Source organism: Solanum dulcamara, chromosome 5 (genome assembly GCF_947179165.1).
Source record: "Solanum dulcamara chromosome 5, daSolDulc1.2, whole genome shotgun sequence".
Taxonomy (NCBI): domain Eukaryota; kingdom Viridiplantae; phylum Streptophyta; class Magnoliopsida; order Solanales; family Solanaceae; genus Solanum; species Solanum dulcamara.
This window is the reverse complement of record NC_077241.1, coordinates 74,236,131-74,252,016: the sequence shown is the minus strand read 5'-3', so window position 1 is coordinate 74,252,016 and position 15,886 is coordinate 74,236,131. Positions and strand designations below refer to the sequence as shown.

General features: G+C 31.4%; 2 protein-coding genes across 2 annotated transcripts; one reads left to right on the top strand and one right to left on the bottom strand.

The window, feature by feature from the left end:
* The first annotated feature begins 7,989 nt into the window (after positions 1 to 7,989).
* Positions 7,990 to 9,883, top strand: LOC129888490 (expansin-like B1). Its single transcript, XM_055963457.1, has 4 exons — positions 7,990 to 8,146; positions 8,236 to 8,345; positions 8,681 to 8,989; positions 9,586 to 9,883. The coding sequence occupies exons 1-4, from the start codon at positions 8,008 to 8,010 to the stop codon at positions 9,784 to 9,786; spliced, it is 759 nt and encodes a 252-aa protein (XP_055819432.1). The 5' UTR covers positions 7,990 to 8,007; the 3' UTR covers positions 9,787 to 9,883.
* Positions 9,884 to 10,448: 565 nt separating this feature from the next.
* Positions 10,449 to 13,420, bottom strand: LOC129890761 (uncharacterized). Its single transcript, XM_055966248.1, has 2 exons — positions 13,403 to 13,420; positions 10,449 to 12,842 (listed from the first exon to the last, which is right to left on the bottom strand). The coding sequence occupies exons 1-2, from the start codon at positions 13,418 to 13,420 to the stop codon at positions 10,449 to 10,451; spliced, it is 2,412 nt and encodes an 803-aa protein (XP_055822223.1).
* Between the last annotated feature and the right edge of the window lie 2,466 nt (positions 13,421 to 15,886).

Genomic DNA, 15,886 nt, shown 5'->3' with positions numbered 1-15,886 from the left:
TTGGTTGGGAGGAAAGGAGTTATTGTATTCTTTAGATTTGCTTATTTTTGTTAGTTGACTTGTTGGGTACCGTGTTGGTTGGTACTCACCTCTTACTTCTACACTTGTGTAGGTTCTGAGTCGGGACAGTGAGTTTGAGAATTCACTATCCTCTGAGGCTTCGTAGTGACTTAGAGAGGTAGCTGATTGACGTCCGACAATCTCTTAGTTTATGTTTTGTTCTATTTGAGATACAAAATTTGAGACTTGTATTATCCTTTTGTTCATATTTATTAGTGTCTTGGACACGTGACAACTAGATTTTGGTGTATTTTAGATTATTAAAGACTTCCGCTTTTGTTCATTTGATATATTTAGTCTTTTCGCATTGTTTCTTAAAATTATTGGGTTTAGTCTGACTTGTCCTGGTGGGATAGAACGAGTGTCATCACACCCGATTTTGGGTCATGACATATGAAGGTAAGAATTTTTTTATTTTCAAGCCTTTGTTTTCATTTCCTTCATTTTGCTATATAAATTCCTATTTAGTTTTATGAAGATTCACATTCAAGATTATGTTTTCTTTTATTCATTATATTGATTTATGTTTAACTAACGTATAACAAAAAGAAGTAAATGAAGGTAAACTTTAATTTGTAAATTTATGGAGTCTAATGGAATTCCTCTATATGCTTATATAAATTCATATTTAGTTTTATAAACATTCATATTCAAGATATCATTTCTCCTCTTCATCATATTGATCTATGAATGAAATAATATGTAACAAAAAAAAGTATATGAAGGTAAGAAATATTTTATTTTCTAGTCTTTCTTTTTATTTCATCTATTTTGCCTACACAAATTCAAATTTAGCTTCATGAAGATTCACATTCAAAATTATCTTTTCTCTTATTCATTATATTGATTTGTGATTTAACTAACATATAGAAAAAAAGAAGTACATGAAGGTAAATTTCAATTTATAAGTTTATGATGTCTAATGGTATTCCTCTATATGCCTATATAAATTCATATTTAGTTTTATAAACATTCACATTCAAAATATCACTTCTCCTCTTCATCATATTGATCTGTGAATGAACTAACATGTAACAAAAAAGAAGTATATAAAGGTAAGAAATATTTTACTTTTAAGTCTTTCTTTTCATTTTCTCTATTTTGCCTATAAAAAATCATATTTAGTTTCATGAAAATTCACATTCAAAATTATATTTTCTCTTATTCATTATATTGATTTGTGATTTAACTAACATATAATAAAAAAGAAGTATATAAAGGTAAGAAACATTTCATTCTCAACATTTTCTTTTTATCTTTATGTACTTTCATGCTTTCTTAATATTTTATTAATTTATGTAATTTCATCCTCCAAGCACGATTATTTTCTCTAACGATCAGTTTGTGGTTGACACTAATATTATAATCATATATTGTAGTTTGATTACAATAATTATTGAATTTGAAGAGATGATTATTGTTTATTGTTAATACAATTGAAAAAACAATTTGTAGATATATTATTTAGTTTAGATTTCTTTCTTTCTTTTGATATAATTATTTTTTAATTGGTATAGTATTTTATTTATTCATAATTATGTTAAAAAAATTATTCAATTTGTAGCATATGACGAAGAGTTTGACCTAGCTACGGTGCATAATATGGTGGTAGATCTACTTGCAAAGGAAGACGGTAGAAGAAAATTATTTTTGAAGCATAATTAGGGATTACTTTTGCTAGAATTTTTTCTTACATTGACTTATATTAGTAACTTATAAGCTACTTTTAATGGGTTAATTTGTATTAATAACTTAGCTAGATGTATTGACAATACTACTCATTTGGCCTTTTACTATCTTCCTCTTTTTTGTTATGAGTACAATTAATATAAGTATTCCATTTCAATCAAAAGAATTAGAATGATTAGGAGTTTCATTTTTATTATGCTCACAAAAAAATAACTAAAAAATAAAGTATGAATTCTATGATATCAATTTTTTTTATTTTGCGTATGGAACAATTTGTTTTCATCACTATTTTTTTTAGTTTCAAATGTGTAACGACCCATTAGGTTGTTTTGAGCACGTGAGTTTTTTATTTTATAAAAAAATTCATCCCGTAAATTTTTAATGGGTATTTTAGACTATTCGATAACTATGATTATTTATTTGAGGGGTAATTTTAGATAATTAATTTAGTTAGTGGGCTACATTGATAACTTATTTTATACCCTATACCACTTATCTCATATTTATTAAAATAAATTGGAATAGGGTTTAATACTTTATTTGTCCATTACTACGCATAACTGAAAAGAGAAAAGAGAGAAGACGGGAACTTAACTGCGGACGACGAAAGCAGCCGCAAACTGCTTTAGGTAACTCTGAAATCCCTGTAATGTTTAAGGTGATATTAGTATAACGTATTGTTGAGTTGAGGGAATAAAAGAATGAAAATTTCAAAGAAATTTTAGGTTGTAAATTAGTTACTGTTCGTTTGGGGTTTTGGGAAGGGGACAAAATTTTTATTGTCATTATTAACTAATCATTGAGACAATGATTGGCTAATGAAAATTGGAATTGATATATATGTATATAGGGGTATGTTTGAGGTTCTGTAATGGTTAGTTCCGTAATAGTTCATAGATTTTCTTCATTGTTTCTTTTCCAGATTATTTTCTTATTATTATTATATTATAATTTAAGTTTTGAACTATTGAGATAAGTAATTAAATAATAGGTGTATTGTATTATATGAATATCATTAGATTTATGTTATTGAAAGAAATTGAGGCTTCACCCTAGGCTTGAATCTGAGGAAATTAATTAAAGGTTTGAGTGAGTTTTTGGGTCTAATCTAGACATATAATATAGGCTAAATAGATTTTATACTTGTTTGATGTTGCTTCATATGACATATACTTCTTTATAGGGTAAGTGCTAGTTCCATCTTGACTAGCACTGGTGACATAATCATTTAACCATCCAGGCTGCTTAGTTATCCTAGTTGGTCTGTAATTAGTGACCACAAGAGGAGTAACATCAGCAAGCAATGGAATTTGTTCAGCTAATCCATGTTCTGAACCAATATCAGATAGCTCAAAAACACTCTCAGGTGTCTCAACCACCTCTTGCACTACTTGTGGTTCTGATGAATTTGTGATAACAACAACTTCATTGTCATTGTCAAGTGAGAGTGGCACCCTTGCTGCTATTGTGGGAGACCGTTAAAGATAGGCAAGAGCAGGAGAATCATAATAGGTTAGAACTGGACATAGTTGGAGAAATGTATCAACACCTGAGTCTGAAACGGTGATAAAAGGAAACTTAGTTTCTCTGAATACCACATCCCTGCTGGAAAAAAACTTGTTAGTGGATAGGTCAAGCATAACATAGCCTTTTTGAGTCTCTGAGAATCCCATGAATACAGATGTTTTGGCTCTAGAAGTAAACTTGTCAAATCTAGATAATGTAGTGACAAAACACAAACACCCAAGTACTCTCAGATGATAAAGGGAAGCCTTCTTGTGAAATAATAATTCATAAGGAGTCTGATCTTTCAAAGCATTGATTGACAGTCTGTTCATCAAATAAATTGCAGCCTTGACACAAAAACTCCAATACTTAGTTGGAAAATCAACTTGAAACTTGATTGCCCTGGCCATCTCCAAAATCTGCCTATGTTTTCTTTCAACCATCCCATTCTGCTAGGGTGTATAGAGGCAACTACTTTGATGAACTATACCTAGGCTATGTAACAAATCATAGCATTGGGAATTAAAAAAATTTGCATCATTATCCGACCTAATAGTCTTGATTCTGCAATTAAATTGTATACACACAAAAGCAAAAAACTGCTTCAAAATAACAATTACTTCAGTCTTTAATTGTAACAGAGAAATCCAGGTATACCTGGTATGATCATCAATAATAGTGAGAAAGTAGTTCTTCTCATCAAATGTAGGAGTTTTGTAAGAACCTCACAGATCTAAGTGAACCAATTCAAAATATTTACCAGCTCTAGAAATGCTTAAAGGAAACAGCTCTAGAAATGCTTAAAGGAAACAGCATTTTGGTTTGCTTTGCTAAGGGACAAATCTTATAATTATTATGCACATTATTATCAATCTTATTCTTAAATTCTACCATAGTCTTCATAGTTGATATAGAAGGATGACCTAGTCTTCTATGCCATAAACTACATCTCTTATTAGAATTTGCTAGGTAAACTTATGTTTGACTTCCTCTTTGCCTAGCATGATCTTCATTTGATCCTTGAAAGATGTATAATCTTCCTTGTAATCTACCAATCTCCTACACCTGCCACTTTGTAGATCCTGGAAGATATAGTGATCAAAAAAAAAGTTGACTGAGCAACATAATTTCTTAGTCAATTTTAACAAGAGGTTGTATTAAAATCAGGCACAAATAACACATTTGAAATCTTCTCCTTTCCAAACAACTCTGTACATCTTGTACGTGTAATTAGAAATGTGCTTCTATTTGGAAAGTGCATTCTTACTCCTGACTAGTTTGTATACTATGTATATTCTTTAGTAGCTTCTTATTTGTAGTAATATGGTGAGAAGCACTAGAATCAACTATCACTCACATTTTTCTAATTGAGACATCAGAAAAATTACAATACCTGTCATGTGAGTTTGATATTCTTTAGAGTCCTTGTCATATATGTTGTTGTGCTGCTTGTACTGATCCTTTGAAGCATGATGACTACTTTTGCCATTGCCATCACTTTTCCTGCTCTTATCAGCATACTGGCCTCTATTATCATTTTCACCTGCATATTTTCCTTGAGCGAAGTTTGCATTGTTAGTAATTATAGCATATGTCTTCTTTCTCCATCCTTCATTGTTGTCCCTCTTGTTTCTTTCTTTGTATCTATCCTTTCTTCATCCTTCACGATAGTTGTTTTTTTCTGTAACCTTCATAGTTTCCTTCCATTTTCCTGTTATTTTTGTTATCCCTTTCTGAAGGATATCCAACAAGTTTGTAACAATCCTTCTTTGTATGATTTCTCAAGTGACAATTCTCACAATACATGGATTATTGAGGGTGTATATACATGTCGAGGTCATTTTCGGTGAGATTATATTGCCGAGGTCATTTTCGGCGAGATTATATAGCTGAGGTCATTTCTGACGGGATTATATTATTGAGGTCATTTCTGACGGGATTATATTATCGAGATCATTTTTGATGAGGTTGTGGGACCGAGGTCATTTTCGGTCAAAATTTATTATGATGAGGTCTTTGCTGGAAATTGCACACATGCATGATCATTGAGTGTGCATATACATGTTCTGCATATATGTGTGTGACAGTATTGATGCCTATATGTGACTTGTGATTATTTGTACGTTATATCTTGTGATATTGAGCTGTGATCTGAACCTTATTGAATTATTTAGTATGAACTGTTAGGTTAGGCTGATTTCTGTGTAGGTTGTAGTTACGGAGATTCGGTTGGGTTGGAAAGAAGTTCATGTATTCTATTAGATTTACTTAGTTTTGATAGTTAGCTTGTTGGGTACCGTGTTTTTTGGAACTCACCCTTGCTTCTACAGTTGTATAGGTTTTGATCCTGGACTTTGATCACCGTCTCTTTCTGATCATTTGAGGCTTCAAGGAGTTTGAGAGAGGTAGTTATTGACATCCAGTAGACTCTTAGATTTTCCTGTACTTTTATTTTTAATCTATTTGAGAGTTGAAGTCACATTGAGACTAATATTTCATTTAAGTTTTGTTTTTCTTTAGCGGCTTATACATGTGATAACCAATCTTTGGGGGTATTTGAGTTGAAAGACTTCTGTTTTGTTTATTACTCTCCATAAATATTGAATTTTAGGCTGACTTATCCGATGAAAAAGGACAGATGTCATCATACCCGGATTTGGATCGTGACATGAATCAACTTCCGAACCCATCATTTGGGTGTCTGACGTCCTAAAAAAGAAATGTTTTATGTTAACAGAAAATAACATAAGTGAGAAAAGTTTTTCATTGACATTTTTCTGTTTCAAACTTATTGGATTATATATATTGTTAAGTCCTTGGTGGGATGGGAAAAGTTGGATTTGGTATATGGATTTGGTCATTTGGACAATATTTTCCTTATGATAAGCTAATTCTGAGGTTTTGAGTTAGGTTCACAATTATTATTTTTTATATAATATTAAAGTCAGATTCTTCTCAATTTATGATTTATCAATATTAAATCTCATATTAAAATTAGGTAAAACTACACAAACATCCCTATTAAATCTAATTATCCTTAGATAACTTTATTGTTGAATTGTGAATACAGTGGTAATTGGCGATCGTTTTAGTATCCACTAAAATCAATAAATAGAGGAGAAGTCATTGATAAGATATATACAGTGAAATCAAGTGCATATGAGTGCTTTAATATACCAGATACATGTATTTATGTATATATATATATATATATATATATTAAATATTTGATATCAGATATACTGAAGAAATTGATTTTGGATAAACAAATACATAAAATTGATACTGGATACACAGATACATAAAATACATAGAGAGAAACGAGCAATATAAGAGAGAGGTTAGCGAGAGAGTCAATGTATCCAAAATATATGTGAATCACGCTTTAAAAATATAATAATTTGAATCATAAATGAATTTGTCTAGTGCGATTTACTTGTTCTTAATTATCTCATAGTATTTATCTATTACTATTTAGTTGTTCTTAATCATCTCATTTAGGGGGTGTTTGGTATGGAATGAAAAATGTTTTTCTAGACAGTACTGTATCTTGAAAAACAAGTGAATTTTGTACTTAATTATTTTCTCATATTGGTTGGTGGATAATGTTCTATTGGTGAATGGAAACATTTTCCATGCAATTATAAGAGAAGATAACTTTAAAACTTAAATTAAAAGTCTAGCGATCAGACAATAAATTAATAACAATATTCCCGTGTGACATAATTTAAATTCCCAAACAATGAGTTGTTGACCAGATTTTAAGATAATATATAGTACTCTCGTCCTAGTTGAAGTGATATACTTTCTATTTTAGTTTATCCCCCCAAAAAATGACACTTTTTTCTATCATGAAAATTATTTAGTTGTCCCGTCCTCATTTTAGCCACAGTGACATTACTCGTCGGGATTTCCGTCACCATTCATTTAAATTAAATGCAGGTGAAACTCTCTTCGCCACTCATTTTAAAAAATAACTTTGACACTTTTACACGTTAAAAATCTTTATTATTTTCTTAAAATTTCATGTACAGTCTCAAACACTACTCACTTCGTTTCATATTAATTGTCCATCTTACTAAAAATAGTTATTCCAAATTACTAGTTGATTTACAAAGATAGAATTAATAACGTATTTCTAATCGTATCATTACAATTAATTTCTATTTAAAAGTGTAAATAAATTTATAAAGTTTCAGTAAACATTTCTTAAGAGGTCAATTAGTAAAACGATCCTTTTTATTTATAATTTCGAAATAAACGTATAAAAAATGGATAACAAATATAATACGGAGCGACTACACGTTAGTTGGTACAGACGCGGCAAAAAGAATGTGTCATCCATTGATTTAAAACAACGAGAGTTTGTAGCCTCTAGTATCGTCAATTTAGACCTTATGGGATTTTAAATCATATTTAATTAGCTATTGTTGCTTCAAAGAAGGTGATGATCAAATTGTAAATATATATTTACATCAGAAAACGGATTTTTTAATTTTTTTTAATGATGCGATCCATATTTTTAATTATATTTGGGTCAGAAGACCAAAACCGTATATGTATATGGTAACTTTGAATATTGCTTTTTCAAATAAAACTAATGACAAATTTAAGATTGATTACAAAGTTGGCCATGAATTTAAGCAAAGTCAATACCTGCCCGTAAGACACCCAACTATAAATAGAGAGCTTCACTTCTACATTTCTCATCATCCAAATTAATTCTTCTTTACATTTTTAGCACCAAAAAAAATGGCTATTTCATTCAACAATTGTTCCACTTTTATGATATTCATGGTTTTGCTTCTGCCTGGACTTTGCTTTGGTACTGAAAACTATTATTATTCTAAAGCTACCTATTATAAGACCTCTGATGGCAAAGGAACACCTAGTAAGTCACATTTGATTTTCAACTTTTCTTTTTCCTTTTAAGATAGATTGATTTAACATTTGATTAATTTGCAACATATATTTGATCAGCTGGAGCTTGTGGTTATGGAGAGTATGGCAGATATGTCAATGATGGGCTCGTTACCACCGCATCATGGAAGCTCTATAAGAATGGAGCTGGCTGTGGTGCATGCTATCAGGTATTCAAAAAATTTGAACGTTATGAATTCGAGTTTTGAATCTTATAATACACTACCCCATTTGATTTACCGGATTACGCTCGAAATATACATTATTTATATTAATTTTAATAATTTTTTTATACATATAAAATGAATATTCATATATAACATGTACACATATGGCTAGTTTAAAGCAAGTTGTAGACCTTTGAATTGTCCAAATGGATAAATACAAATTATTTCATATAATTTTGAATCGCAATAAGTTATATATATAAATTTTAAAAAAATTACTTGTAATTACATGATAATTGGCGCGCATGTGACTAGTAATTATCAACAATATATTACAGGTGAGGTGCAAGGACAAGGCATTATGTAGTGACATAGGAGTTAAGGTGGTGGTGACTGACAGTGGTGAAGGGCCCGGAACTGACTTCATTCTCAGCTCCGATGCCTTCGCCAAGATGGCAAAGCATCCAAAGCTAGCTCACATGTTGTTCCCAAAGGGAGTGGTTGATGTAGACTACAAAAGAGTTTCTTGCAAATATGGCAATCTCAAAATCAAAATCAATGAACATAGCAACTATCATGGCTACCTTGCTATAATTCCATTTAACAATGGTGGCTATGCTGATATCATGGCAATTGAGATCTACGACGTAAGTATATATATTTGCTTCTTCTTTTTGTATAATTATTTTCTTTAGTATTACGAGATGTTTGACTACGTGTACTTATAAAATGGTCAACATAAGGTTTATTAGAACTCTTCAACTTAACATAACAAAATGCTTATAAGTAAATCAATCAAAAGTCATAAGTTGGTTGTCATCCCCAACTTATGATTTTTGATCTTATAAACACTTTGGTCTGATAAAAAATATTTCCCAATTTTATGTTTAATATATTTTTAAATATTTAAAATACTCTTCCTAAACATACTAACTTCTAATTATCTCTCTATTTTATTTCTCCATTCGCCCTTAATTTCTTATTCAAATATACTTCTAAATTTATTTATTTGTAAGTAACTCAAGGGACATTTAAGTCATTTTAACAAAAAAATAAGTTACTTATCGTTATATTTTTACCAAATACATTAAATGAATAACTACTTATTGTCAGTTTCAATACTTTTATCCGAATAAAATATTATACAAAATATATAACATTGTCAGTGAATACATAACATAATTCAATAAATTCTAGACATGATTTGATATTATAACATTAATTTTTGGGTTGATATATACAGGCAAAAACCTACAAATGGATACCATTGAGAAGGTCATATGGAGCAGTTTTTGATTTGGCAAATCCACCAAAGGGAGATTTGAAAATAAAGATCCAAATAAAAGAAGGTGAAAAGACCAAATGGATTTACTCTGACAAAGTTGTGATCCCATATTACTGGAAACCTGGATCTGTTTATGAAACTAACATTCAAATTCCTTGAACAAATATATATTTGTTCAAGAAAAGTGTGATATAAAATTATCAATTTCTATATTATGGTTTGGGGTCAAATGAAGTTTAATTTGTCTAGGGTTATCATCAGCCATTGTGGTTTTATGAATAAATGTTGTGTGTTAATATTTAATAAGGCTGATCAAATAAATTAGTGTATTAACTCTTGTAAAGAATATTATTTATAAAAATTGTGGTATATTATTGTGTTATATATATTGGTGACTTGGTGTATGTAGTTTGTCTTCATGACATTTCATAAAATTGCAATATTATGGATCATTTTGAACACAAATTGCATTTTATAAACACTTAACTTATACCGATAAGAGTGTAATTGATTTTTCCAAATACTATGTTATAATGAGTTTAGAACTTTATAAGTAGCGTGCGAGGTGATAAAATTAAATCATCAAAGAATTATTGGAAGTCAATATATAGCCATAATTATAACTCTTAATATAATAAAAAACAATATAGTCAAGCACCTTGGGAATTATTCATGGCTCTATAATTCCAGCACAAACTATCACCATTGTAGGCAGGGGCGGAACCAGAATATTTGATAAGGGGGTTCAAGAAAATTAAAAAAATAAATGCGCAAAGAAATCAAAACAAACACAATTCTCTATTGAAAGTGCAAGTATATTACTACAACTGTACACGACGAGGTTTCATTCCTTGAAATGTTTTTATAATAACATCATTAGAGATCCTATTAAACACATCTTTTTCTACATAAGGCACCAAGCAACCACTAAAATAACTCTCATTCATTCGACTCCGCAAGTCATTCTTGATAAACTTTATTGCCGAAAAAGTTCTTTCAACGGATGCAGTGGCAACTGGCAAGAGCAAGGCAAGTTTCACTAAGAGGAATACATGAGGGTAGTTTGAATGCTTCTTTGTCTGAACTAATCTTTTTGAAAGATCATAAAGTCCTTTTAGATCGGAGAACCTTTCATCAAGATCATGAACATCAATAATGTAACTCTCAAGTTGATTCTCAAGAACCCCCATACTAAATTCATCAAAGTCATCAGGATAATGTTCAGACATTCTCATTATTTTCCTAAGATCAAAACTAGAAAATGAGTCAATTGGATTTAAACAAGCAATTCCATGAAGCAAATCAGTCGTTACTTCATCAAAACGATAAGAAAGCTCTTGAATTTGCCAATCAATAACTTTGCAAAACACTTCAACATAATAATGGTGTGAGATAGTACAACCAGCAAGTTTACGTCGTGATCTCAAAGAGGTAAAGTACGGCTCATCTAACTTAGGTATCAAAATTTGATACTTGATACAAAATTTAGATACTTTATCAATAAGCGAACCCCATTCATCCTCTCTGAACTTTTGCAACCTTTTCTTTGCTACTTGAACAAGTAGCATGGCATTTACGATATCTTGCTCTTTTTTCTGTAAGCATTTGTTAAGCTCATCTGTGATTGCTAAAATATCTCTCATCAAATGCAATATGAATGCAACATCAAATGTTTGACATGCTCTGAGAAATTCCATTGCCTTGGCACTTTCATCTGGACAATGTGAATCAACAACAATATCATTAAGTACATCAACAATTGAACCAAACATAATAATAAAGTTACTAAAAGATTTGTAGTGGGATCCCCAACGAGTATCACAAGCTCTAGTAAGACCAAATTCTTGATGCAAGCCTCTACCAGTTTCAAGTTCACCCATATCTAATGCCTCTTGAACTCTTTTCTTTTGAGATTCTCGATATTCATCCATGCGTTTAAAAGAAGCTCCCAACATATTCAAAATACTTGAAACCAATAGTACAAGTTCCCCTACTTCAACACACTTTTTAGAAACCGCAACAAGACTTAGTTGAAGTTGATGAGCAAAGCAATGAACAAAATGAGCCGATCTACTTTCTTGCTTAATCAAAATTTTAAGGCGATTGATTCTACCTTGAATATTACTTGCCCCATCATAACATTGTCCACGTACATAAGAAAGACTCAAGGAATGTTGAGCAAGTAAATTAACAATTGCTTCTTTTAGAGATGATGCACAAGTATCTTGAACATGAATAATATCGATAAGTCGCTCCATCACAAATCCCATTATATCAACATATCGTAAAACAACGGCCATTTGCTCCTTGCGCGATACATCAAAAGATTCATCAACCAACAAGGCAAAGTAATCACCATTTAATTCTTCTATGATAGTCTTAATTGTTTCAATTTTGCATGTAGTCACAATTTCTTTTTGAATCATTGGAGAAGTCATCAAATCATTTTGTGGAGCATGTTTCAATACACAATCTTTAATGTTATCACACATTTCAGAATACCATGAAAGAATTTCAAGAAAATTACCTCTGTTAAGTGATGATTTAGATTCATCATGACCCCGAAATGCCAATCCTTGATTCAAAAGAAGCCTTACAACATCAACTGAAGCAGTTAAGCGGAGCCAATACTCATGCTTAAATTGAGAATCTTGCCTCACAAGTGCAGATTGAATAGATTGTTCTTGTCGCACTAGATCTTCACAATTCTTTCTTGACTGATTATGAATGCTATTTCCTCCACCAACATGTTTTTTAAGACTCTTCTTTTTTTGCCAACTCCTAAACCCTATGGTCGAAAATACATCACCCCCTCCTTGATGAATATTATCGTTTGCAAATAGATAGCAATTCAAACAAAAGACTGCATCTTTACTTTCACTATACTCTAACCAATTAGAATACTCACTAAACCACTGAGGATTAAAACGACGCATATCTCTAGAAATTTTTGTTTTAGGATACTCTTTAAGCCGAGGTTGACAAGGACCTCTCCTAAGGTATTCTCTTCGAATGACATCACGATGATTTGGATGAAAGTCCAAGATTTGAGTTCTTTCACCCGGGTCATGCTTTAAAGAATTCAAATCAAATTCCTGAGAAGAAAGCAATGGTACTTCTGAGTGGTTGACATTTTCTTCTAGATTAGGTTGATCATGAGAGTCCAAACTTGATTTTGGAACTTTGGTAAAATAATTCTTCACTGACTTTTGAGACTGAATTATAATAAAAAAATTAGTTACAATTAAAGACACAATGTCAATCTTAAAAGTCAATAAAATAAAGCCTATTTAAGAACATCTAACTGTTAGAATAAAAACTCAATCTTATGAGAATAAAAACTCAATCTTGTATATATCAATACAACAAAAAAACAATTAGTAACCTTAACTCCTTAAGCATATCCCATTTCAAAAACTCTACCAAATGTCTCAATAAGCAAGAAAATAACTTAACCACAAATCCACAATCCAACACACATAAAAGGGAAATAGGGAATTGATTACTAAATAAAAATCTACACTTTAATTTTTTTACTAGCTAAAAATAAATATCTAGAAGACCAATTTTGCAAACAAACAACATTTAAAAATAAAAACAATCAAGGCTTGGGGTTCATGAATGGAAAATGGATCAGCCGTCAGCTACCTATTTCACAAAATGGGTCAGCTACCCATTTCACAAAATGGGTTGATTAACAACTAACAAGAAACAATAATGGATTTATTGTGATTTTGAGTATGGTTTAAAAAAAAGAGGGAAAAAAAAGAAATACCTTGGAATTGGAAGCCATGGGTGATGGACAAGAAGCAATATCATTTGGCCTCTTCAGTCTTCATCACCTTCACAGAACAACTGAACAAGAGAAAGGAAGATGAACAGAGAAGAAGACCCAAAGTAATTAGGGCTTCAATTAGGAAAGTAGTGTGTAGAGTAGATTAATTGCTTTGGTTTTTGTATAGTTATTTACACTACATTACTATATTTACCTTTTTACAAAGTAATAAAAAGCCCAAAGGGCATAATTGACTTTAATAAAATAAATATCCCAAAGCCAAATGGCCCACGTTTTTTTAAATAATAATAATAATAAATAAAGTGTGTCTTTTTTTTAAGGGACCGATGAAAAAAGAAAAAAACATGTCATTGCTGAGAATCGAACACGCAACCATGGGCTCAATCACAGGCACCTTATCCACTGATCCACAATCTTTATTTGTTAAGGGAATGCAAAAATAATATTTATACATGAATAAAAAAATTCGTAGTATATATATAGTGTAATTTTCCGATGAAGGGGGTTCGGTCGCTACCCCTCGCACCCATGTGGCTCCGCCCCTGATTGTAGGATATAACTACGAAAATAGTGTTATTTATTTTCTCTATTTTTGGATTTACGTCCTTTCGTCATAACAAGTGGTATCAAAGTCTTGATTGTCTATCAATGATTTTTTAATGGAGGGAAATATGAGCAAGATGATGTGTTTAAATGGGAGTAACTACAACATATGGAAGAGCAAGATGAAAGATTTATTGTTCGTCAAAAAGATGCATTTTTCCGTTTTCGCTGCTCATAAACCCAAGAATGTGACAGATGAAATTTGGGATTTTGAGCACCAACAAATATGTGGATATATAGGGCAATGGGTTGAAGAAAATGTTCGCAACCATATTGTGAATGAGATACATGCAAGAACATTGTGGGAAAAGTTGGAGATGCTTTACGCTTCAAAAACTGACAATAACAAGTTATTTTTGCTAAAGCAATTGATGACCTTAAAATACAAGGAGGGCAGTCCTATTCTTGATCACACATAAATGATTTTCAAAGTATTCTTGATCAACTGTCAGGAATAAGTGTCAATTTTGATGATAAAATACAAAGACTTTGGCTTCTTAATACTTTACCAGATTCTTGGAAAACTCTTTGAGTTTCTTTAACAAATTCTGCTTTCGGTGGTAAGAATACTATGGAATATACAAAAAGTGGTGTGTTGAATGAGTGAGTCAGAAGAATATCTCAAGGCACATCCTTACATTTAGACGTTCTCTTTACTGAAGATAGAGGAATAGGTAAAACAAGAGATTCAAGAAGTAGAGGTAAAAGTAGAAGCAAGTCAAGATCCAAGTATCAAAATGTTTCATGTCATCATTGTGAAAATAAAGGACATATTAAAAGATTTTATAATAAGTTGAAGCAAGACCTTAGAGAAGGAAAGAAAGAATAAAATAATAGACTTCTTTTCATATTATACTCCTGTTAATTTCGGCGTGTTAAAGATGGGTAATGTTGATGCGGTTAAGGTACTTGGTGTTAACACGTTATTTGTAGACCAATATCAGTACAACGTTAGTCCTTTAGAATGTCAAGCACGCTCCAGACATTTCTTTGAATTTGATCTCTGTAGGATAATTAGATGATGATGGCTACCATAATGACTTGTTCAATGGCCAATGAAAGCTCACCAAAGGCTCATTGATTGTAGCTCGAGGAAGAAAATATTCAAATTTATATGTGACACAAGAATCAATTCTTAGGGACTTTATAAATTTGGTAGAAAGTGAGAATTTGTCAGAATTGTGGCACAAGAGACTCAGTCATATGAGCGAGAGAGGATCACATGTTTGGCTAAGAAAAAATTGCTTCCTGGTGTGAAACAAGAAAAGGTGAAAAAATGTGTTTATTGCTTAGCTGGAAAACAGAAAAAAAAATCTTTTCACAGTCATCCTCCTTTAAGAAAGTCTAAACTACTGGAGCTAGTACACTCTGACTTGTGTGGTCCTTTTAAAGTGAAGTCAAAAGGTGGTGCACTTTACTTTGCAACCTTCATTGATGATCATTCTCGCAAGTTGTGTGTATATCCTTTAAAATCCAAAGATCAAGTACTTGATGTGTTTAGGGAGTTTCAAGCCTTATCTGAGAGACAAACTAGAAAAAAATTAAAATGTATCCGCATTGACAATGGTGGTGAGTATATTCGTCTCTTTGAATAACTACTGCAAAACACAAAGAATTTGTCATCAGAAGACTCCTCCCAAGACGCCTCAATTGAATGGTTTGGCAAAAAGGATGAATAGAACTCTTGTTGAGAGAGTTAGATGCGTACTTTCAGAGTGCTAAACTTCCAAATTCCTTTTGGGTGGAAGCACTTAACACTATTGCTTATGTTATCAATTTGTCTCATACTGTTGCTTTGGATGGTGATGTTCCAAACAGAGTTTGGTTTGCAAAGAATGTCTCCTATGATACACTTGAAAG